This window comes from Gekko japonicus, unplaced genomic scaffold (genome assembly GCF_001447785.1).
Source record: "Gekko japonicus isolate JY-2015 unplaced genomic scaffold, Gekko_japonicus_V1.1 scaffold110, whole genome shotgun sequence".
Classification (NCBI taxonomy): Eukaryota; Metazoa; Chordata; class Lepidosauria; order Squamata; family Gekkonidae; genus Gekko; species Gekko japonicus.
This window is the reverse complement of record NW_015173675.1, coordinates 1,548,426-1,574,331: the sequence shown is the minus strand read 5'-3', so window position 1 is coordinate 1,574,331 and position 25,906 is coordinate 1,548,426. Positions and strand designations below refer to the sequence as shown.

The following is a 25,906-nucleotide window of genomic DNA, read 5'->3' as shown; positions in this document are numbered from 1 at the left end:
GAAAGGGTGCTAATATACAGCCTTGTTTGACTCCTTTATTTGATGAGATTTTTGTAGTTAATTTCCCTGTCAGTGAGCATCTGATTTGGCATTTTGTTGATGTGTATAGCTTTCTTATAAGTCTCTTATCTATGTTTAGTTGCTGTAGTTTACCCCAGAGGAGTTCTCTGTCGATTGACTCAAATGCCCCTTTAAGATCTATGAAGGCAGCGTATAATTTTACATTGCTTCTTTTAACATACTTATTAATCAGGTGCTCTAATATAATGCAATGGTCTAGTTTTCCCTTTACAGAATCCCAGCTGTTCCAGACCTCTCTGTTCTGTCATCCATATGGTCAGCTTAGATAGTAAATGTTTGGCATACAGTTTGCCCATAACGGAAAGCAGGCTGATTGGTCTATAGTTGGATGTTGGCATAATAACAATAGTTCCAATTTTGTTTCTTTCCTGCGCTGTACAACTTCTCTGCTGTACGACTTCTCATTTGCACATGGACTCCTATTAACACTTCTGTTAATTAATTAGATTACTATTCTTGTGTAATCCAGATGAAAATTAATGTTGTTGCACTTGAAAAGTTTATAACACTCCTGATCACGAATACTAACTTGCCATTTCTACAGAATGTTCCCTAAACACTCGAAGTATTTAATATACATTATCACTAAAACAAAAATGAATCTTGTGGCATCTATGTCATTGTGACAGACTACCAAAGCTACTACTGACTGCTATGCAGTCTCTGACGACTATAATTTAACTTTGCTCTCAGTCTTTTAAGTAAGGTTGCAAAAATCTAGGTGAGGTCTGGAGATCTCCCAGAATTACAACTGCTCTCAGACGAGACCTGTTCCCCTGGAAAAAAATGACTGCTTTGGAGGGTAGACTTTATGGCAATATACCTTGCTGATGTCCCTCCCCTCCCCCAAAGCCTGCTCTCCCCATAGGGCTGCCAAGTCCCCCCGGGGGGCGGATTTCCCCCCCGCTTTGGAGGCCCAATTTCCGCCGCCACGGAATCAGGCCCCGGGGGAAACCCCACCCCGACGTGCATGTCACCCGGAGGTGACGTGATGACGCCGGGCACGCTCTATGTTTCCCCCTCAGATGGCTGTGGCCCCGCCCCAGCGTGCCCGGCGTCATTATGTCACCTCTGGGTGACGTGCATGCGGCGCGCACTACGCACGCGCGCGCACGCAAGAGACGTCGTCTGGGAGCCCCCCACCACAGGGCGAAAACGACTTGGCAACCCTATCTCCCCAGGCTCCACCCTCAAAATCTCTAGACATTTCCCAGTCTGGAGTTGGCAACCCTACTTCGAAGAAGAAGAAGAGGAGGAGGAGGAGGAGGAGGAGGAGGAGGAGATTGGATTTATACCCCGCCCTTCACTACCCAAAGGAGTCTCACAGCAGCTTACAAACTCCTTTCCCTTCCCCTCCCCACAACAGACACCCTGTGAGATAGGTGGGGCTGAGAGAGTTCTAACAGAAACTGCTCTTTTTCAAGAACAGCTGTGCCAGAACTATGGCTTGTCCAAGGTCATCCAGCAGGTGCAAGTGGAGGAGTGAGGAATCAAACCCGGTTCTCCCAGATTAGAGTCCGCGCAGTTAACCACTACACCAACTGGCTCTTGTACATTCTATATGACACTAAAAATATATTTGATCAACTGTTGGCTGTTATATTTTTAACCTGATGGCTTCAATTTTTTGCTTGTTTATTCCCAGCATACCACCAGCACAACCTGATACAAGGCAGCCACACTTTGTGCCAACTGAAGTCAGCAAAGGACTCTGCAAAGGATGCTGAGAATTCTTAATATCACAGCCTAAAAGATGGTTTGGTTTGGTCTACTTTCATCTCCTTTTTTTGTATTTTTAACATTCAGCCTGATTAAGAGTTCTGGAGTACTCAAAAGCTTATACACTATGTTATATTACTTTGGTTGTCCTTAATAAAAGTCTGGTCTTAATAAAAATAAGCATTACAGTTTTGGGGACCTTCCTTTTTAAGAAATTCTATTACCTTTTTATTATGCCTTTCATCAAAGGAATTCAGGATACGGTACAGGGCATTCCTATTCTCCATTATATCCTCACCCCAACTTTTAGAGATGAGTTAGATAGTGGCTAGCCCAAATTCACACAGCAAGCTTTATGGTTGAGTGCAGATTTGAACCTCAGGTTGAGCTGCCACAGAGAACACCCTAACCACTATATCATATTGGCTCAGTACAAATTCAACTGACCTGACCATTTTTTAAATTGCATATTCGTAAGTTCTCTTCCTTCCCATTTGCAGTTACTACACAGCTTTAAGGCAGAAACATGTTAAGAATGTTCAAGGTCACGCATATTTACACATTATTTGCATTTTTGGAAACAGAAATACAACTTACTGCTAAAACAGAGAGAACTTCATAAAGGATTAACAGAGATAGCAAATTTCCATGAGAAGTATAAAATTGTCCTCTTCCTACCTGTGGATGTATTCAATACTACTAATATTTCCTTCCTGTTCATCCTTGATTACAGGATAGAAATTTGTAAGGATGGGTGGAATGATTTTTCTAACTGATTAGCTGATGAATAATGCATTACATTTTAACTTAACTGCTGCAGAAATAGCATCCTCAAGCACAACACAGCTTTGTTGTTGGCTCAGTGTCAAGACCAGCCTATTTGCTAAGATTTTCTATATGAACAACCTCTAGTCAGTCTCCCTTATATTACTAGAAAAGGTTAATGACCCTTTGCTAAACTGCAGGGCTATCCTTCCTATTTAGTTGATCCTTAATGGCTATGGGCACTATTGCATGCTTATAAAATTTAAAGCACAAGACAAATTACTTTTAAAAATAATTATTGGTCATCTTCAGTTGCTTAGCAAAATAGTTTCTTAGCAGTTTTCTGGAATGGTTATACTTAACCAAAAACAACTGGACACAGGGCACAAAGGGAAGTGGGTAATGAAAATGATGACATAATACAAAAGCAAAGTTTGGCCTACATTGGAAGCATGGACTAAGCTGCTCAAGGAAGTTTTGACTCATCTGTGGATCTGTCACTGACCTGAACAAACCCAAGATGGTACATTGTAAGCAAAGGAAACTGGATGAAAGAATTTGTCCTACCCTAAAAGAGAGTTATAGCATTTGGTGCATTAGAAGAGCTCGATAATACTGGGCTGTCAAAAAATATGCACTGTTCACAATATACCCCCAACGGTCATTTCTACTGGCAGAAGATGCCAATTGCTTCCTCCCACTGCAGACCCACAAATAAGTCCCAGTGCTGTTCCTGGGGATGCTCTGAATCTCAGGAGATTTATTTCAGGGGACATATCTGCAGTGGAAATGGGAGGATGGAAAAGCACCATTCCCAAGTCAGTGTATCTGCTGCACATCAACTCCTATTCACATGATTAGGAAAAGGATAAAGAATCATGCAGTACCTATTACTTCTGTAAGTACTGTCCCCAGCTGCTTCAGGAGATCTAAGACCCTTGAAAGCACCCCCAAAATAGGTTTTTTGCCAGGGGCACTTCTTCCCCCCTTGCCCTTAATCCATAGTCTCTGTCCAATGCCAACATGTCAGAAGTGTCAGTGAAACCAACAACCAGTACCCAAACCACCTCATCCAGTCACCCCTACCTCTGTTACGTGGAAGGCAAAAGCCATACCATGTCTGGCCACCCTAAGGAGCAATAAAATTCCTTTCTGACTCAGTAAACTGACTACCAACCCATGCTCATATCAATGTTACACAGTATCCAATAAACATGGAAATATTCAATATATATCCAAAGGTTGATAAGCGAGACGTTGAAAACGATGAATCAAGCAAATGAGAAGGTGAAAGAAGTGGACGCCACTACCCAAACGGTGAAGAAGAAAGTACAAAAACTGGAAAAGAAGCAAGTTTCTACAGAAGAGCAGTTGCTACACTTACAAATGGAAAAGGCTAATATGATCCTTCGCTTTCAGGACATATATATCTCCAAAGGTTGACATGTTAGATTGTGTGGGCCATCAAGCAAATAATTCATTAGGTGCTCTATGGAGCCCTTCCCTCTAAATAAGCTATTGGCGGATCAGAAAGAACCAGTTTGCTACCAGTTAGCTGAGGGCTAACAGAATGAGGCAATTCATAGGGCGATGCGCATTCACCAACTGAAGCTACACAGTGACTAACCACTTGTCCTGCCAGTCTCAGCTGTAGCTCGCACGACTCTGTTACCTGCCCAAGAATGGGAAATTTTGCTCATTTTGTTTTTTAATATAATTTATCAAATTGTTGGCAGTCATGGATTTGTACCTCAAATTTTGTAAATGGTATTTTAAAGAACAGATATTAACATGCTGAAACCATTTTAGTATTTTAAAATATGCCAAAATATATAATAACAAACATTAGTGAATACTATGCAGACACCATGCTTCTTAAAGTAGTGCTCTGATTACCCTATTAGCAGCTGTATAGCACCTTAAAACATTAATACAGGATTAAGAAGTGATATGTTACCTAGTCACCATAACAATTTCCTCATGTAATCATATAATTCAAGGCAGACAAGCCAACTTCTCTGAAATACAAGGGATGCAATTATCTCACAAGAACCATATTTAAGAATTATCTTATTGTCATTTTAAGAAGGAAGAAATCATGATTTACAAGGCTTTCTTTGTTTTGTAGCATGAGAGCCCTGTAATAGTAGATTTATTCATAATGTGAATTAGCCCACCGACTACTCATTCACGATATGTTTTCATATATTTCTGCATTTCAATTCTGTGAAGGCACTAAATATATTCAAAGCCTTAAACTACTATCTACTTATTTTATGGTCTGCCTTATAAAGTTTAGCTTTCTGGTTTACTAGGAATAAGGTCCGTTGTGGAAATAAATACAACGAGCTCTAGAAACAGTCTCTGTGTGGGTGCCCTGGCCTTGGGCACTCAGTGTCAATTTGCTGTGGTGACCTCAGCAGCATATAATGACACAGAGTCCACAATTTTCTCCAGGGGAACTGATCTCTGCCATCTGAAGACCAGCTGTAATCCAGAGTGATCTCCAGCCCTCATCTGGAGTTTGGCAGGAGTGGTTCCCCAGGGGGAAATGGCTGGTTTGGAGGGTGGAGCCTATGGCCTTGTACCTGTTTGAGGTCCCATCCCTCCTCAAACCCCACCCTCTCCAGGCTTCACCCCTCAAATCTCCAGGAATTTTCCAACCTGGAGTTGGCAAACCTATCTCCCCAGCCAATCATCAACCTACCTTTATCTATCCCTCTGACTTCAGCTTTTCATCTCCCACCCCCACCTGCAGCCTCTACCCTGTTCTGAAGTCCTGACTGCTACGTCACACTGGCGGTCATAGGGGGGCATCTCAGCAGGGTTTAAGGATGCAGAGTCCATCATTTTCTCCAGGGGAACTGATCTCTGCCATCTGGAGAGCAGTTGTAATTCTGAGTGATCTCCAGCCCTCACCTGCAGATTGGCAACAATGGTTTCACCAGGAGGAAAAGTACAGTCTTTCTCCACAGTGGGGACCAAAGCAGCTTACATCATTCTCCTCTCCCCCTTTTTGAACTGCACAACAACCCTGTGAGGTAGTTTAGGCTGAAAGTCTGTGACTGGTCCAAAATCACCCACTCAGTTTCCACAGCAAGAACCTGAGACTGGCAGACCCTGCTCTGAAGTGCTAACTGCTACGCCACACTGGCTGTGGTATTGTCTGGTATCACAACTGAACTCCAGACAACAGATCTCTCTCTCCCCCTGGAGAAAATAACTGCTTTGGAGGATGGAGTCTATGGCATTCTATTCAGCTGAGGCCGCTCCCCTCCCCAAACTCTGCTTCCGTAGACTCCACCAGGAATTTTCCAGCCTGGAACTGGCAAGCCTAGTCAGGACTAGCCCCAATGAGTTCCCCACAAAGGCCTGGAAAGGGCTTCCTGGCTTTGACTTTTTACTGACAGAACCAAGCTTGGTTGCTTAGCAACAGCCACTGAGGGAAACGTTAGTCCCACAGGAGCCAAGCAGGAGAAGTGTCTTCGTCAGGAGAGACAGCCGTTTTGGCAGCTCTTCTGACAGCGAACAGTGGCTGAGGCGCCAGTGGGCAGGGAAGAGGCATGGACCCAGCCCCCAGCCAATGGCACACAATTACTCTTGAGTGGTGGTTGATGGGCCAATAGCTGATGGAGCGCACAGGACAGTCAATGGGAGAGCTGGAAATGGCCAATGTGTTAGGAGAATTATATATATAAGATTTCCACCAACACAGCCTTCCAAAACACTCAGGGCTCTCTCTTCACTACCTCTTGATTAAATGGCTCCTTCACAAGGTAGGTCTAGGACTATACAGATGGCAGCTAATCTTTCCAATCAAGAGAATGCAACAGGAATGATGAGCTCAATAAAACCAGCTTAGTGTCCAGAAAATCTTCCACTGCCATTAAAGGTGTCAATAACTGTATATATGTCACAAGCAGTAACACCTCCAAAGAGCTTATGTCCAGTTCATGATACTTGAAAGACTATAGCCCAAGAGTTTATGATACCCAAGCCCCTCAGCCCTAGTATCCCCAAAGAGCTACATTAGCTTGCACCTGAACACCCCAACTGGTTTAAGAGACATACATTTAAGGTTTTAAAGTTGTTGCCAGGACAAAAAGCCTTGTAAATAGATTTCAAAAATGTCATGTAATCACTCATAAAAGCAGCAAATTACCTTGCAATTTTGTATCAGGAGTGAAAATTATGATGCAAATTCCACAAGGAAGTATGAGAAAGTTAATCAGATCTGCACAAGAAGCCAGCCATAGGGACTCATAGCGCAGGTGTCATCCCATTGCTCCATCTCTTGCTGGTCCCTGGGGCCCCTGCTGTGATATGTGGGGACTTGGGCAGAAAGCTTTTGCTCCAACCCTTTGCACAACCCCCCCCCCAGCCACTGCCATCTAGGTGACCGGGGGCTTGGGCTTGAAGCGGAGTGTGCCCAGCATGCTTTCCACTCCAAGCCTCCTCCCAGTTCCCTGGCCGGTAGCAGAAAAGGACTGAACAAGGAAGTGCATCCTCCACACTTTCTTCTCCAAGCCCTCCAAATTGTGATTTGTGCTAAAGTTCACACATTGCTTCTCCTGTCTGAGGGTATGTTTTTCTTTAAAAAAAACAACCAGGTTTTTCTGCAAATCTGTGTACTTCCCTCCCTGACAGTATCAGGAACCATTGTATGGATTTTTATCTGTATGCTAGGAGACAGGTTCAAAATTAGATATACTGCTGTTGCATGCCTTGGGTGAGACAACTTCAGTCATGAGAATACCCATGCCATGAGCAAAACATATGAATCCACAGACTCATAAAATCTGCTTTTAACGCTTACAAACTCCCTGTGGAATGAAGCCCTATTTGTGCAATGCACATTTCTCATGTATTCTTGGGTGGCCATCAGTGCAGTGGTCTCCTTACCAACTCTGAAGCCCTAATAGCCTCTACAATAGTTTTACTGAAAGAACAGAAATTGATTTGACATATTGCTTGAAACGCTAATAGCCTCAGAGCAAGCTGTAACGTGTTAATTAGAGAAAACCAGCCATAACATTTCAGTCCTGTATTTATCTTTACTTAACAAAAACAAATTGTTATAAATGTATCTTTTATTTGCTTGTCATAGTTTTACACATATACAAACACTGTCGTTTGAGCCACAACTAGGTAGGACGGGAGTGTCAAACATTTGTGTTCACAAAGCAATCAGAGTACTGGAGTTAGAAGGAAAGACAGGTGATTATCTGTTTCCTCATATTGTTTAGCTTTGCCAAGAGGATTAAAGCTAAGACTTAACTGAGTTGTGCCAATTAGTTTTCCATGTATTATTAAACAGGCTAAAGAAGAAAAATTATTAAGCCCTGTCTTTACAAGTTCATTCTGCACAATGTACAGAACTATTTTGAGATGGGTACATTATGCTCATTGTTATGTATTGAGCCTCAACTGCCCTTGCAAAAGGACTGAGCTTGGGATGCATAACAATAGATTGCTAGGATCCTAGAATGGACAAGTAGGGAGACAAGGATCCTAGAGTAAACCAACTGGGAAACAATAGAGTGTAAATAGTTTATTGTTGGAAGTGGGGTGTTTTAGGGTGTAACCCTTTTCAGGCATAAATACCTGGCTTCAGCCAGGGATTGTAGTCTTCTTTCACTTGCTGAATCACTAATAAACTATGAGCTGATCACTTCTACGTGTCTGAACCCGGTATATTTCACTTATTAAGAATGTTTCCTTCTGACAAAGGATAGCAATTAAGAGAACAGCCTGCTGCATGAAGACTATGATTCCTGCCAACACTGCAGAGTTAAACCCCACTGATTTTACTTTACTATACTGCTGTGTAGGTAAATGCAAGATTGCACTTGGTACCTTCAGTTATTTTTCAAATTTAAAATAAAAAGAAACATAAGTAAATGAACTAAAATAGCATTTTTAGGAGATCTGCTACAGTGAAAATGTTCACATTACATATTACATTGGGTTGAATCTGGCCACCTTTTCCACTCTGTAATGAGGGGAGGAATAATGGGACCTGCATGGACAAAAGCCATGTAGGACAGGGGCTGTAATAAGGAGGAGAATTGGACAAGATTAGATGGGAAAGTAGGATGGATCTAACCCATTAACTGTATTGTAATTAGGGATGCCAGCCTCCAGGAACTGGGGATCCCTTGGAATTACAGTTTATCTCCAGACTACACAGATCAGTTTCCCTTGAGGAAATGGAAGCTTTGGAGGGTGGTGTCTGTGGTATTGTGCCCCACTGAGGTCCCTGTCCTCCCCAGGCTACACCCCCCTACCTCTGGGCACTTCCCAACATGGATCTGGCAGTCCTAACCCACCATCCCCTGCCAGTGACCAGGGGGGACCTGGCAACCCTAATTCTAACGTATTCATATTACGTCTAGATGATGATTTCTATCAATAGTTCTATGAAAAGAAATACTTATAACTGGATAAAGCTTTAAAATGTGAGAAAACAGACAAAAATAAACTTCTAGTAACATTTATTTTTTAAAAACACGGAGATAGGCTTGTGTGGTTTCCCAATTAACTGGCAGAGCTGCTGACAAAGCCAGCATCAGCAGGGCAGACAGTGCTGCCAGCTGACATCAAACTACTATACAAGTAATCTATATATCTAATAGCCAAGTTGCCCCCTCCATGCAGATAGCTAAATCCGCACATTGGGGGCACTTGGGGGGCAGAGAGATTTTCCTGCACATTTGGGGCAATCCCTAAATGTGCAGAAAAATCTGAAAAGTTTTTAAAAATATACAGGGGATACTTAAATCCCCCCAAAAGTAAAACAGCATTCCCTGCACATGCACAGGGAACGCACTTACCTCTAGGATCTGTGGCAGAGCTGTTGGTGCTGGTGGCGGGGGCAGTGGGGAGGAGCCTTGGCAGGTCGGCGGCTAGAAACCACAGCCATTGCTGCTGCTCTTGGCAGTAGCAGTGGTGGGGGCGGGCCTGGTGGCTTGGAGCCATGCAGGGCTCGTCAGTGTTACTGTTGTGGGCGGTGGCAGGGAAGAGCTTTGCAGGCCTGGCAGCTCAAAGCCGCACAGGACTCGCCAGTGCTTGCTGTTGTGGGCCGTGGCGAGGGCAGCAGCGAGAAGCCTTGGCAGCTCAGAGGGAAGGAAGGAGGGAGCCGATCCGATGTGGAAAGGGAGCCTCAACCTGTGCCAACGTGATCCCGTTGTCCACAGAACTGGGGTTTGGGGCCGCCACAGGGGCCTGATTCCGCTTGCACCTGCCGCACGCATTAGTCATGCCCTTTCAGCCATTTCTCTGGGCACCATCCAGCCACGGTGAAACACTTCAAAGTCCCACAGAAGTCAACAGGAAAGAATTAAACTTGCGCCTTAGTTTTTTCTACAGGGCTTCGTTTTAAACCGCCATGAAAGTATCAACATTTTCATTACAAATCCCTAGATTGGGAGCTCTCTGCCTTGAGCAGAAACTTCCTAAGGCTGCAGTCCTTTGCAAATCAGCAGGGAGAAGCCTTGGCAGCTTGGGAGCCACAGGAAATACTCCCCCCCCAACGAGTATCGTGGGTCCCACTTCTTGTCTATATACTACTAGCCAAGAGGCCCCCTCTGCGCAGATATCTAAATCCGCACATCGGGGGCACTTGTGGGGCACAGAGATTTTCCTGCACACTTGGGGCAGTCCCCAGGTGTGCAGAAAAATCTGAAAAGTTTAAACAACTATACGGGGGATAGTTAAATCCCCCCAAAAGTAAAGCAAAGGACCATAAATATATTCTTAATTATTTTTTATGCTGGGCAACTTTTAGTGGATCTTGGGCATAGATGGCAGTTGGGATGCTGTTGTCTGCAATGGAAACATGGAGATAAAAATAAATCCTACATATAAAGTTGGAGTGGCTATGTAGATCCCAGCATTGCCAACTGCCTGGGGGGGAAATGTCCTGTTCCTTTAATAGAGGCTTACAGAGATGTTACTAACCAAGGGTGCAATCAGACAGGCTGTTTAATCCGATGTTGTCACTTCTCCCTGCTGGATTTAACATGTGCATCCAGACAGCAACATCTGTCTTCCATTCCCTAGTCGTCAGCCCCCCGTCCTCACACCCGACTTTCCCAACATTGGAGAAAGTCAAGTATTTATGGATCCAATTGTTTTCACTCTGCACTTCTGGCCATCTGATCTCTCCATTGCACATTCAAGCCATCTGGGAGGTCTGCAGCTTCCGCTCCCTGACTGCCATTTCTCCCACAGTTAGCGATATGCGCATAACCACACACTCGCTCCTGGCAAATAAGCAGTTCTGCGCATGCGCAAAGTAGACTTTTTTTAAAAAGGAAGTTTCCTATCTAACCACTCCATGGTGACCGCACAGCAATAGTCTGATCGGTCCATCATAGGGTGAGGGTGGCGTGTCTGGTCAAAACTCTCCAGAACAAATAGTTTCGAAGAAATTAGAGGCACAGCCAGACTGCACCAAACCTGTCATCTGACCGCAGCCCAGGTGAAAAAAACCTTCAATTGTATCCTGCATTGAGCAGGGGGTTGGACTAGATGGCCTGTATGGCCCCTTCCAACTCTGTGATTCTATGATTCTACATTTCCACATGCTAACCCTCTATTAAAGAAACAGGGCATTTTTCTCCAGGCCTGTTGGCAACCCTAGTTAACAAGCATCCAAACAATTTGGCAGTTAGAAAGCAGAGATCAGGGTGACAGGAGCACCCAACTCAGTTGCTATTCAGTTAAAGAGAACTAAGTAACGGTGCAAGGTTGCCAAGTTCACGCAACCACTCCATACATCCCTGTGAGTGTGGCTTTCAGCCTCTTACATTTCCTGAGAGCAGACTGGAATGGTGCAGTTCCCACTTACAGATAATACAGAGCAGTGCCCATTCAAGGTTTGGGCATGTCTAAGAATGGCACAAACAAGTATGTTTCTAGGCTCGCCATAACCCTAACCTTTCTGGAAATGCTTACAATGAGCAAAACTTGAGCCTCTAAGTAATGGTAGTAGCAGTTCCTACATGAAACAAGCAAAAAGTCTCATTAACAGCACAAAGTAAGGAACCTGCTGTAACTAGTTAATCATAAGTGTAATTCTAGTATTCTCTGCAAAATCTAAAGGATATTTCTATAACATGACTGAAGGTGTATAACAAAAGGGGATTAAAAATAAAATTTTGTTTAGAATACTATTGCACGACCCTGCAGGATTTCTTCCCTTATAAGGCAGAAGTCCTATGATCACATCCTAAATTGGGAAACTGTTTCCACTGTTTAAAACCACCTACTACAAGGCACTTTACAGCATACTTGAAAATAAGCAAAAATAGCTAAATATATCAAAACTTTTTAACTGGAGAAAATCTTTTCTTTTCTTTTTTGTATCCATGTATATTACAAAAGGAGATCACCACAAGCTGCTTGGCTTCTTTCCCCCATTAAAATATGTTTAAATTGGCTTTCCTGCTTGTTATCTCTTTCTACAAGACCATGTTAACTGAGGCACAGCAACACAAATCAGCACTCAAAAACCTGATAGCCAGCTGCTCTGATTGTAAATATAGACTGCAATATTTTAAGTAGCTCTCACAAGACAACTGGGCTTACTGAACACCAGCTTTCTCAGTCAGCTGTAGTGCATCTATCACATTTTTATCCCCTTCTTCCTCCAAGACGTTCAGGGAACGTACACAGTTCTCCTTTCCTCCATAGCCTCATATCCCACAAGACAGGGTCAGTTTAGAGACAGCAGCTGGTGCAAGGAGCTTCAGGATGGAGTGAAAAATTTAATCCAGACCAATATTCAGCTACTGCACCATGCTGGGTTGGATCCTGCTGATTATTTCCTGTCAATCAAAGGAAATTTTTTACCTATTCCCCCCCCTTTCCCCCAGCAACAGCATTGGGGGTCATTTTGAGCTGTAACTGGAGGAGGGAGGCTGAGAAGTCTTGCTTTTGGGCAGGATCCAAATCTCTGTCTCTCTTATTGTGGACAGCATGTATTTGATCACCATGAGTACAACAGAAGACGGCGTGCAACACAGGCAACTAAAATTCCAGTGAAGAGTACTCAATCTCAGAAGCTTGACTACAGGTTTCCATGTAAGATATGTGTGAAGTTCAGTGTGCAGAACTGGGATACCTGCAGTTTTTCACATGTCTGAAATTATCAATATGTAAAAACAAATTTCAGTCTCTAATTGCCTATTATTTGACAATTTGTTAAGGTGAAAACAAATACTTCTGCCAGAATTGTGTACCATTACCCAACTTTTAATTGTACACATGTTTTTGTGTGCCTTAGCCTATGAAGAAGAAGAGGAGGAGGAGGAGATTGGATTTATACCCCACCCTTCACTCAGAGTCTCAGAGTGGCTTCCAGACTCCTTTCCCTTCCCCTCCCCACAACAGACACCCTGTGAGGTAGGTGGGGCTGAGAGAGCTCTTTCAAGAACTGCCCTTTCAAGGACAGCTCTTGTCAGAACTATGGCTTGCCCAAGGCCATCCAGCAGGTGCAAGTGGAGGAGTGGGGAATCAAACCCAGTTCTACCAGATTAGAGTCTGTACACTTAACCACTACACCAAACTGGCTAAAGAATACATCTCAGCATTTTTCCAGCAATGGCTATAGTCCTAAGAGTGCAGTCATATGCAGAGTTACTCAGCTCATCAATTACATTCAGAGGCTCTGAACTCACTACAGGAATTGTTGGTAATCTCTGTTGGTAACCATGCAATCAGTCAGTGCTGGATCCACTTCACTACCCTGTTCTTCTACTTCTGGAAGGGAATAGAGCTATTTTTGACAATTCGCCTCTCACTGCAGCCCTCCACAAAGTTGTTCAGATCCAGTGACCCATGGAGGCACGGGGGGGGGGGACAAAGACAGCTTTAGTGGGAAGGGGGGCAGGACAGTTACTGTTTATGTAGTCCAGCTCCACTTGCGCTGTATACAATCCATGCCAGAGTAAAGCCACTGTGATAAACCTTGTAGTATTCATTCTGCCAAAGCCCACCACAAAGTCTAAGCCCTAACTGGCTCCTTATAAGCCATGTATACTACTGCTAGCACTAAAAAAAATTAGCTACAAATTCCTGATCTAAATTACTGAAGTTTTGCAAGTATTGTATTCTATATTCCAATGTTCTAATAAATTACATTAAAATGGTCATAAATTCTGATAATAAAGATAAAAAGTCCATTTAATTTTTAGAACAGTGAACCACAGGTTGCAGCCTGTAGGAAACTTTATAAAACTATGTCTGGAAGGGGGGAAAAACAGGGTAATGTTGCAGACTGGCTTCATGCTCCAATACTGTTCCATCAGTAGGTTGAGAGTTACTACTGAAGTACAAGCTCTAACATGTTCCATATTTCCCCATTGTTTTTGAACTCCTTCCTTCCCTTTCATTTTTCTCCTCTAGTGTTAGAAGATAGGCCTTTAGCAGGATTCTTCAAAAGACCACGTACACGAGAGCACTATATATTTAGCAGTCATCACAACCACACAGTCTAGAAGTGCAGAGAAGCATCCTACAGGTATGAAATGCAGAGAGGTTTAAGGCACTGACAACCTGATATACCTGCCAATAAATGCTTAGATTGAGGCACTGTTGTACAAGAGCATCTGCAGAAGATCTGATTTTTCAGTCCTTGTGCCAATACTGCAGTTAGATAAAGCTGGATCTATTTAGAGGTGCTGAAATGGTTGTTTGCTCTACATAACTGATCAAATGACAAACACTAACAGTGGTAGCCTAAGCAAATGTGCATTCTAGGGTTCCCAGCCTCCAGGTGGGGCCTGGAGATCTCCCACTTATGCAAATGAGCTCCAGCTGACAGAGATCAGCTCCCATGGAGAAAATGGCTGCTTTGAAGGGAGGACTCTATAGCGTTGTACCATGCTGAGGCCTCTCCCTTCCCCAAACCCCACCCTCTCCTGGCTCCACCCCCAAAGTCTCCAGGTATTTTCCAACTCAGACCTGGCAACCCTAATACATGCTTCTAAGTTCACTGAGGTTGATGCACTTAGGGAATGTAGTATGGATCTGTAAATGTGGGTTTTTTTCATTTTTGTAGATAAATTGTTGGCTATCTGCATGAGACTAACCTATGTTCAAAGTACAGAACTTTAGCATCAATCTGCAAGTTCATGAAATGCCTTTGAAAACAAAAAACACTATGCAATACAGGATCTGCTGCAGTGATTTTCCCTGTGCCATCTTCACAGATGGCTGTAATACCACCAGGATCTGTGCAAGATGAACAGGGACATGGTGCAACTTGACAAATCACATGTGCTGAAAGAGTATATTCCACTTTATAAATGAAGAATGGCTGAAACCCATCAACCTCCCCAAAAGGGGTATATTTAAAGGAAATTGGAACTGACCTATGCCACTTATGCAGAAGACCATCATAGCTGTAAATAAAGCTGCGCAAATAAAATCAAAATCAGAATGCAATTTCCTACTTGCTTGCCTTGGCAAGTTGCAAATGCCCCAGGGTGAGACAGGTAGTGGTAAAGATTTCTCCTTTCCTCTCCCTCCCCACCCATCCATCTCACATTCCACGGAGCATATACAACATATGCATACAAAAGCACATGGGTAAATGAAATCACAAACACATCTATTGCCCTAGAAATATCAAGGACTGTGACCTTTATTAAATGGACTGCTTCTATGCCTTTAAGAGCTACCTCACAGATAGATATTTAGCAGGTGAAGTTTTTACTGCTGCTTATCACCATCCTAGAAAAGACTGACCTGCTAAATGTCTATATCCCAGACTGCTGTTAAAGGCAGAAAATCAGGGCTGGTTTTTAAAAGGTACTCTGAGAAACATCAAAAGGATTACTTTAAAATATAGGAATCACCATGTTTGTTTCTGAAAGATGACCACAACCTTGTAGAACAGGTATAATTCAAAAAGCAAACTTTGTTTAGGCAAGTCAGTTTTTTAGAGCTCTCTCTTAAGTACACATAACTTCAATCAGTCTCATAGCTTTTGAAGAATTCACAATCCTTATAGTTCTAACAACAAATGAATGCAAATCAAAGGTCCATAGTTTCTACTTCGTGAATAAAAATAATCTTCTTCAATTAGGACCAAAAATAAAACTTGGGAAAGAATAGCAACAGAGTAGTCACTTTATAGCAAGTCATGAAAAAGGCCATAAACTGTTCTCAATGCCAGAGCTCTAGGACTTAAGAATTACAGATGAAAACAAAAGTGCTGTTGAGCAAGTACAGAGTATCTTTTAACTCACAAACATACTGCATGCCTGGAATGTTCACATCAAAGTGTGCAATTTTCAGACAGCTTGAGGCACGGCACATTTGTTTGCTCATGTCACTTTAACATAGATCTGATATGCAACAGGTGAACCAACAGGTGAAACTTTTGTGGCTTGGAGCTAAACACCATCATTTACTAACTGCTGTTAGAGAAACAGCTACAGAGCTCAGTTCAGAATTTGGTAACTTCATTTTATATATGTGTGTATGTGTGGGCGTGCATGCAGAACGTACACATTTCAGGTATTTAGTTCCACATTTCCTGCAAGTATCCCTTGATTTGAATGGATCTGAATTGAATCAACGGTTCAATCCTTTACCAATCTCTCCACAACACAGATAAAAGTGATTCTCTGAGCAGGATGGGACAAAACCTACTCATCAAGAAAAACTGTCAACTTCCCTCAAGTGATTGTGCATGCATACAGTCTCTATAATCCCCCTTGTGCCAATCACCTGTTCAGCACAGGAAAATCCATGAGCGGACTGGGGCAATAGAGTTTAGAATGAGATAAACTTTTATCACTAATGAAGCAAACATGTGAGAAATGCCAAAAACCCAGTACAAACAACCAGCTGCCTGGAATTTAAAGACTAGGAGTGTCTCACTGGATTGTATGTACCCTTTCCATTCCCTCCCCAATTGAACTGTGACCAATCTGGATTAAAAGGAGTCTACAGACATTCCCAAATTGACTTTGGGAACCAAAAATACAATTAAATATAGAACTAGATGCAGCTAGAGAGGGGTGGAGTGCAGATTCATGTAAATAGCAGACTTGATCGCACACATGGATCTTGCCCCGCTTCATAAATCATAATTAATCGAACTTCAAGAACCAGGCCAAGATTCATTAAATCTTCCATCCACAAAGTAAAGCCTATTAAGTCTCCAATCCTATGCGCTTGGGAGTAACCCTACAGTCTGTAAGGAACTTACTTGAGAACAAACACACATAGGATTGGGCAGTAATAATACGAAAAAATGTACTTCTATCAAAGCGACACAAATACCTTTTTAACTAATGCACAGTAAAATTATAAATCCTTTAATTCCAATATTCTCAGGTTGATTTTAAGATATATTCCACTCATTAAAATGTATTTTCTTACCACTGTCTTCAACTGAGAAATAGAAGATATCACTAGTAGCATTTTCACCTTCCTTCAAGACATAGCAGATTTTCATGTCATCAATGTCAGCTAATAGGGAAGAAAAACAGTTTCATGAATCACTGAAATGCTACACCAAAGCCTTCCGAGTACTGTTTGAACTTGAAAAACAACTTTGGAAATATTCCCTCAAATTACAGATGATCTTTCTATAACCCTTTAACATTCTATGAGTGAAATCCTGGCTCTACTGAATTTAGTGGAATCAGGATCTTACTCCATCCATGATGTATCTGAATCTATTTTTGCTGTGTGGGCTAAATTAGTTTTGAGCTCAGAGCTAAAGTTCATATATTTGTTGTCCATTCTGTTGGTTTTTTTCAAAGTGTGATTTCATTCACAATCCCTCTTTAACTGGCACATGGAACCCACTTACACTACATCTTCAGAATAAAAGCTGGCTAGGATCCAAAAAACTACTTTAGCCATGTCCAGTGTTTTTTTCCCCCTTTGAAACACCAGATATCTATACTATATTAGGAACAGACCCCCCTTAGTTTCAAAAGCAGTTTACTGCGCTGCAGGGGACAGGGGCAGCCTGCTATTCAAGAAACAGAATGCTCCTGGGCACAGAACTAGTTTTATGGTTCTTTGGGTATGGCCTTTATAGCAGAAAGGATATGTTTGTGAGCCAGTAGAATGTAATGGATAAAATGTCAGAGTAGGCCTAGGGAGAGTGAGGTTCAAATCCCAGGTTCAAATGAAGCTCACTAAAAGATTTTGGGTTGGTCATTCTTTCTCAGGCTAACCTATCACTAAGTTGTTGTGAGGATAAAAATGAAGGGAGAACCACATATGCCACCCTGAGCTCCTTGGAGAAAGGGCGGTATAAAAATTCGATAAATAAGTAGTTAAGATTCTGTCATCCTAGGACAATGGGAAGGAAAGAAACCACACAACAGCCCAGCAAGGCAGGCCTTATAAGTATTATTACTTACTGAGGCTGTGAGTGGAGCTTGTCTAATGTCATCTAATTCCAGGCCAAATGGAATTTTCCTGATCTGTGATTAAGGTACCAGACCTACTGGATTCTCTGTTCCCTTCCCACCATCATCTTCAACCCAACTGTAGTTAAGACTTGCATCAGCACCACTCTAAATCACAGTTAATGCTAACCAGAGTTCACTGTTCACAGACTTTGAAATTAGGAGTTGGACTAATTTCACATCTCTGGTTAGCGGTGAACCATAGTTCATATAAAGTGTGACCTTGTAATTTTGGATTACGGTTGAGCCAAGAAATTCCCATTTCAAAGGGCACACTTAGCTGCTGTCCCAGCTTTCTTCTTTCTTCATGTCAAGCAGCAATTCAAGATACAGGAAAACCCTCACCAGTTCCACACTGTCTAAGCTTTTGATTAGGAGTAAATAAGGAAGGCATGTTTTAAAAATCAGGCATAACTATCAGACTTGAAATACTTTTAAAAATACCTTGCTACTTATGCAACCACTCACCTTCTGTATTATAATTAGTGCTGCAACAAGCACCTAATGCAAAAGGCAAAAAGTAATGAAACTATGTTTTTTTGATACAAAGCAGACCTAGAAAATTGTTATTCCCTAAATAGGATTGGCAATGTTCTTCCCCATATGCCAAACAAACTGGAGTCCCACCAGGAATTAGATAGCAGTCTAATCAGAATTAAATGCACTGTAGGTTGCACCCTATATTATAGAAATATTGTAAGTTCTTGTAAGTTCCATAAAAATCTTGGGAGATACAGTGCATCTTCCAAAATATAAATTATGACTATGGAATTAAAATATTACACAAGACTGAATGTTATATTTACCAATTTTCTTGTGGGATCATAAATACACAAAGTACAAAGGTGGAAGCCTTACCTTGTGTGAAGGCTTTAATACTTCCGTTTCCTAGGCCAGTATTAATTATGAGTCCATATTTTGGCCCATCGGTGATCTTGTACTTCAGTAATTTGTGTGGGCTATCTCTATCTTCTGCCTTCAGAGACTTACTGGTAATTAAGAATCCTAGATGCCTAGTTGGAAGATTTCTCAGTGTTGAGGCACCCTTATTCACTACTATCTGTGGAACACCATTGTCCAGAGAACTGATCTGGATTTTCATCATCTGAGGGTGGTGTGTTTCAAGGGTGGTACCAGGGAAAACATAGAAATCTGAGTGGGTTCCATCAGTAACAGTGAAAGAGAAACTATCGTGGCTGGTTTCTGTACCATCATGTTTATAGCTGATCATGTTCTCATTTAAGTCTTGTTTAGTGAAGCTGGTCACAGAATAGCTATTGTTATATATAATCTGGCCATGAACAGGGACTTGAGTAATTATGAAACGGAGTAAATTATCAGGCGTATCACGATCATCTACAGTCAGCTCAAATGGAGTGATCAGTTTGGTTTCCCCTTCTTGAACTGTCAGGTCATGGACTGTTAGAATTGGTTTTTTATTGTCCACATCAGTAATGGAAACCCTGAAAGTCCGGAAAACTGGGTTATAACCATCTGTTACTTCAAACTCAAAGCTGTCCATTTTCACCTCATCCTCTGCTGTGTGAATATAATAGATCTTGTTGCCCGCTAGCTGAAGCTGAGTGAAGGTAGTGACAGGAACTCCAGGGCTGTCAGAGTTCTCCAAATGTCCTCTAATTGGGGAACGGGTGATACTAAACCGCAGATGCTCATCAGGGCTGTTAATGTCACTTGTACTGAGCAGATCAGTAGTGAGAGTCACTTTTCCACCTTCTTTCAATGTTACCCCCTTATTGATCACCTCAGGGAATACCATATCAATACCACTGATAGTAATATAGAAATATCTGTCTATCAAAGAGTTTATACCATCAGTGACATCAAACTTAACCAAGTCACGTACTCCCTGCTGGCCAGTGTGAATATAGCGTATATAACCTTGGTCTACATCATCTTGTGTGAAATTCATGCCTAGTGTAATGTTGCCTAAGAGCTCTCCATCTTTGCTTACTCGCTGCAGAAGGCCATGCCTGGGTAACAAACGGATAATATAGGTGAGTGTTTTGTCCTCTGAATCTATATCAGTGGCACTGAGATCCCGATTAGTAATAACTTTGAATTCACCCATCTCCACTTCAAGTCCATCATTGATAGACAACCTGGGTGTCTCATCATCCACCAAAATGACCATAATTAAAACTTCTTGTTCCACAGTGTGCAGGCCATCGGACAACTGGATTTTGAAAGTATCTTCTTTAGTCTCTGAGTCATCATGCTCGTATACAATGTTGGATGCTTCCCGGATTTCATCCAGGGTGAAATTGTGGATGGACACAGTGCCACTGGCCAGCTGGTGAACAATCTGCCCATGTTTAGGAGGAACAGTTATGAAGAAGCGCAACTCATCTGAGGGAATGTCAGCATCAGCAGCATTAAGAATAGGAGTGTCAATCACCAAGCTCATCCCTTCCAGCACCACAAACTCACGTACAAACAGTTCTGGTTTTTCATCATTAGTCGGGACAATGACAATAGGAAAGAAATGTCGTGGGGAGAAGTTGATACCATCAGAGCAGTGGAAAGTGAATCGGTCTTCCAAAGGTTCTACTCCCTTGTGGATGCTCTGCACATAATTAATATGTCCAAGACGGACATCTTTAATAGAAAAGGCACTGATGGCAGTTCCGGCCCTTGATTTTTCAGACCCTGGAGCTGGAGAGATATTCTCCAGGTATCCAGAGGAGGGCTGTGTGAGGATAGTACACAGGATGTCATCTCTAGGAGTATCCACATCCTCCACATCTAGCAGCTGTAAGCTTAGCACATTTTTCCCACCCTCATAAACAGTGAATGATTCCTCTCCCATCATAACCTCTGGAGCAATGTTGTCCATTGGTAAAACAGTCACAGTCACACGCACCCCTTCCACAGTGCTGCCTCCCACCACCCACTCACTAGAGAGATCGGAGATAGTAAGGTTGAAAGAATCAGACAACTTTTTAAATCCAATCTCTCCACTAGTGTGAGCATATACTACTGTGCCACTGATGAGGTCCTGCTGGGTGAACCTCTCAGAGGGCACCCCATCCACTAAGATGTCACCCAGTTTAGGGGGATCCTCCACAATAAAAGTTAATGCCAGTTCATCAGTATCCTCATCTGTACCCTGAATAAGAGAAGTAGTGATTTCAGTGGCGCTATTTTCCAGGACATCAATGAAAGCCCCCAACAATCCATTACTACCAGGGACAGTGATGCTGGGTCGCTCATCGTCCACTAGCTGAACAACAATCCTAACGGTGATTGGCACTTGATGGATCCCGTCACTCACTTCCAACTGGAAGGAATCACTTGTATACTCATCACCATTGTGCTGGTATGATACGCGGCCATTAGCAATGTCATCTAAAAGAAAAGATTCACCCTGTGCCATCTGTCCCTCTTCCAGGTAGCGCAGGTGGCCATGCTGCGGTACCTCAGTTAAAGTGAAGACAATCCGGTCAGTGTCTGTATCCTTATCAGTAGCATCTAGTTGACTACTAGTGAGAAGGAAGATGCCCCCCTCAGGCACAATGAAGCCAGCATTGGTAATTTGGGGAGGTTGATTATCCACTGGCTGCAGGAAAAAAGTAAAGGTGCCTGGCACAGAATTACCTGCTGTGTCCTCTACACTGTAAGTGAACTGCACTACTCTTGGGGCAATTCCAAGCTCTTGGTCTGGAGGCCTATATGCCACCTTGTGATGATTTACTTGTGCTTGAGTAAACTGTGTAATGGATATTAGAGGCCTGTCAGTCAACACAATTTCCCCAGCCAGCACAGGATGGTTTTCATCAATATCAGTTGGTGGTGTGAGCACAGTATATTTCAGTTCCCTGTCATCTGTGTCCAAATCAGTATAGCGGAGGTAACGTTTTCTGAAGTGGGTCATCTGATATTCTAGAACTGTCATCTGCAAAGTGGTGCCAGGGTACAACTCTGGAGGTAAGCTGTCTACTGGCTGGACCTTGATGATGAACTCTTGTTCTCCAGATTGATTTGGGGGATCATTATCATCCTGGAGATAGAATAGAAACTGATCCATCACTAGGGTGGTGCTATGGGGCCCCGTGTGCCTGTAGAACAGCTTTCCATCCAGGATATCCTGTTGCAGCCACTCAGTCACCACCTTCTCAAACATGCCTTCACTCTCCACAAAGTGCCAGGAGGATACAGTACCATGCTCTCCCTCCACACCCTCCTCTTTTTCATAAGATAATGGAACCTCTGCCTGACGCAGCAGAAGTTCACCAAGATGGTGAGGAGTGGATGCATGTGAAGACCCTTCAATCTCTTTCAGAACAAAGCGAATGGTAGAGTCATCAGAATCTATGTCTGTGGCACTGAGGACAAAAGGGGAAATCTGGACCATATGGTGCTCACTTAGCACTAAACCAGTATTGGCATTGAGGAGGGGCGGCTGGTCGTCATCAGGGGCAATGGTGATTGGATAAAGAAATTCCACTTGGTGCTGTCCATCCCCCATGCGGAAGACAATGTTGTCACTGTAGCTGTGCTCACTGCCATCGTGCTGGTAAATCACCTGTCCAGCCTCTAACTCTGCAGCGGTAAAAAACTGGCGACCAAGCGGGGCACCCAACACCCTGAGTTCACCATGTTTTAGTCCCCTTGTAACCCATACTTTCACATCATCCAAGTTGTCTTCATCGCTGATTTCAAGATTGCCAGAAAGTGGCCTCGACTGTCCTTCAAAAAGCATCATTTGGGGCCCAACAACACGGTTAAAGACAGCTACCGGGGCCAGTGTGTTCATAGGTTTAACCACCACCATGAAGGCAAAGGGCTCCGAGGAGGCACCCTCAGGGTCCAACACCTCCATCTCAAGCTGGAAGAGCCGCTCATAATCTGAATCCACAGTGGGGGGTTGGTAGGCAATCTTCAGCTCCCTTACCTCTCGCTGGGTGAAAGAGGTGAGTGGGCGGCTGGGGTCATCGGTGCTGATCAAGTAGCCTCGTAACCGGGGGTCATCCCCGGCCGCCCTGTCCTGCCCACCAGTGCTGGGCCAGGGTGAAGTGAGGTTGAACAACAGCAGGTCCGACGGGGACTCCAAGTCCTCCGCAGCCAACATGTCCGGAGTGATGGCCGTGAGCACAAACTGGTCCACCTCCATCATGAGCAAGGCGACGAAGCTGGGCTTGGGGGGTGTATTCTCCGCCCCCTCGCGGATGCGGACCACCACCTGGAAATACTCCTGCTCGCCTCGGCTCTGGCGGGACTCGCCGCCTTCCTCCACCACTTCCACCCGCATGGGGATGTAGTCGCGGTTGGGCGAGGGGGTGGCGGCCGTGTGCTCGTAGCGGACGCCCAGGGCGAGGAAGCGGCCGCACTCGTCGCTGTAGCCCGGCGCGAGGGGGCGCCCGTCGGCGTCCACGAGGCGCCCGTAGGCAGGCAGGTGGCTGCCGCTGCCGGGCGGGTGAGGCAGGGCGGTGAGGCGGCAGCGGCGGCGGCGGCCCGGCGCGCCCGCCTCGGCGAAGGCCAGCACTTTGGCGTCCAGGGGCGGGCTGAGGCCGCGCAGCTTCTCGACGGCGAGCGGGAGGTTGCGGCTGAGGAGGCGCAGCTGCTGCGAGAGCACCTCGGCCTCCAGCGTGAAGGGAGCGACGAGGGTGCGGCTGGGCGAGTCGTAGCGCAGCTGGAGGCTGAGGCGGTCGCGGCCGGGGCTGCGGGAGCCGTAGTGCGTGTAGGTCACCTCGCCGGGCCCGAAGGCGCAAGGGAAGCGCTGGGGGGAGAGCGCGCCGGGGCGGTGCGGGGCGGGCGGCGGGACGCTCTCCAGCACCGTCACCACGCACTGGTCCCCCGGCCGCACGCGGATCACCAAGTCCCGCGCCGGGTCGAGCCAGACGGAGCGGCCGAAGGGGACGCGCAGCCCGCGGTTGGCCAGCAGGATCCCGGAGGCGCCGCCGCCGTCGTCGGGGCCGCCGGGCAGGACGAGAAGCGCCGGCTCGGCGGAGTTGTGGTGCCGGGAAGGGTCTCCCGCCGCCGGCGGGCTGCAGAGGAGGAGGAGGAGGAGGAGGAGCGGCGGCGGCAGCATCCCGCCGAGCCGCGCCAGGCAGCGGCGGAGCTTCCTTGTTGCGCCGGCCATTCCGCTGTTTCGTGCCCGGCGCCTGGGTTCGACGGGCTTTGGGACCCGGTGACGGCCTTGCCTCCGCTGTGTCTGAGGCCAGGTGCACGACCCTGGCGGCGGCGGCGGCGCGGCTCCGGAACGGGCCACTCTGGCCTCGACTGCTGCCTTCTGCTGCAGCAGGTACTAAAGGGAAGCAGAGGGGGTGGGAGCTGGCGGCTCCTCGCGCCGCCCAGGAACTCCCGCGCCCCCCTCCATGGCCCACCCAGGAACCGGGGACCGGCTTCCCTCCTGCAGCCGAAAAGCGGCGAGCAAAACTCCCCTTGCAAATGCAAACTAAGCCAGCCCCCGAGGGAGGGAGGGAGAGGGACTCGCCTGCCCGCCCGCTTCCTCCGGCGCACACTCGGCGCTCCACTAGCGGCTGCTGGTGACGTGAAGCCATCGAAGGATCCGGCCCCGCCGGGCATGGAAAGTCCTTGGCAAAAAATGTTATCTCGGGGGCATAATTTTTTTCTTTTTAGTGTCAGGAGCCGACTCTTGTTATCTCGAGGTGTGAAACACACGGGCTGGCTCCTTTCCTGCGCTGTTGTGTGTCGGTCCCCGAGGTAAGATAGGAAAGAGGATTTTCGAAGCGTTCTTAGCAGCAAATGTAACATGAATTGGTGTTTTTGTGCATTGAGACTCCCAGTCTGAAGCATGAAAAAGGCAAAGAGGGCTGTGTGATGCCGTATAGGAGATAAAGGAGCTAAGGCGTCACAGCACTCCTTGCAGAAGTAATTTGTTCAGTCAACTGCTGTCTACAGAGAGAAAGATTAAGACCATGGTAATTAATTTCCTGTTTATCCTGGGGTAGTGGTTGTATGTATAACACATCCATTCTGTTAAGCAACATATTGATATACATTTTGCTGCGACACAGATGTACTTGGGAGTCCCCGCTTAGTCCTCTCTTTTCAAAAATAAAAAGTCCCAGCCTCTTCAGCCTTTCCTCATAGGGAAGGAGCTCCAGCCTCCTAATCATCTCAGTTGCCCTCTTATGTACCTTTTCCAGCTCTGCAATGTCCTTTGGAGACACAGTGACCAATACTGTACACAGTATTCCAAATGAGGCCGCACCATAACGCTATACAGGGGCATTACAAATTTGGCAGTTTTATTCTTTCTTAATAATCCTTTTGCCTTTTTTACCTCTGCAGCACACTGGTTTGACACCTCCGCTGAGCTATCCACTATGACCCCAAGATCTTTTCCCCACTCAGTCTCAGCGAGTTCAGGCTCCATTAGCCTATACTTGAAGTAGGATTTTTTTTTGTTCCAGGGTGCATCACCTTACACTTACCAACACTGAACTTCATTTGCTGCATTGTCACCCACTCACCCAGTTTGTGGAGGTCCTCTTGGAGCTCTTCACAGTCAGCCTTGGTTTTTACCATCCTGAGTAATTTGGTGTCATCTGCAAACTTGGCCACTACACTACTCATTCCTAGTTCCAGACCATTTATGAATAAATTAAATAGTACCAGCCTCAATACTGATCCTTGTGGGACCCCACTGCTTACTTCCCTCCATTGTGAGAACTATCCATTGATTCCTACTTTTTGCTTCCTGTCATTTAAGCAGTTTTTAATCCATAAGAGAACCCGTCCTCTTACCCCATGACTGCTAAATTTACTCAGGAGTTTTTGGTGAGGTACCTTGTTAAAAGCCATTTGAAAGTCCAGGAATATAACATCTACTGGGTTACCATTGTGTACATGCTTGTTCACTTTCTCAAAAGAACTCCAAAAGGCAGGACCACCCTTTGCAGAAACCATGCTTA

General features: G+C 44.8%; 1 protein-coding gene across 1 annotated transcript in view; it reads right to left on the bottom strand.

Annotated features, from left to right (window-relative positions):
- FREM3 (FRAS1 related extracellular matrix 3) overlaps positions 1 to 24,108 on the bottom strand; it is a 109,532-nt gene extending 85,424 nt beyond the window's left edge. The window contains exons 1-2 of the mRNA XM_015422915.1: positions 18,867 to 24,108; positions 16,963 to 17,052 (exon numbers count right to left, since the gene is read on the bottom strand). Of these exons, the coding sequence (XP_015278401.1) occupies positions 16,963 to 17,052; positions 18,867 to 24,108 (5,332 nt within the window). The remainder of the gene's footprint in view (positions 1 to 16,962; positions 17,053 to 18,866) is intronic.
- Between the last annotated feature and the right edge of the window lie 1,798 nt (positions 24,109 to 25,906).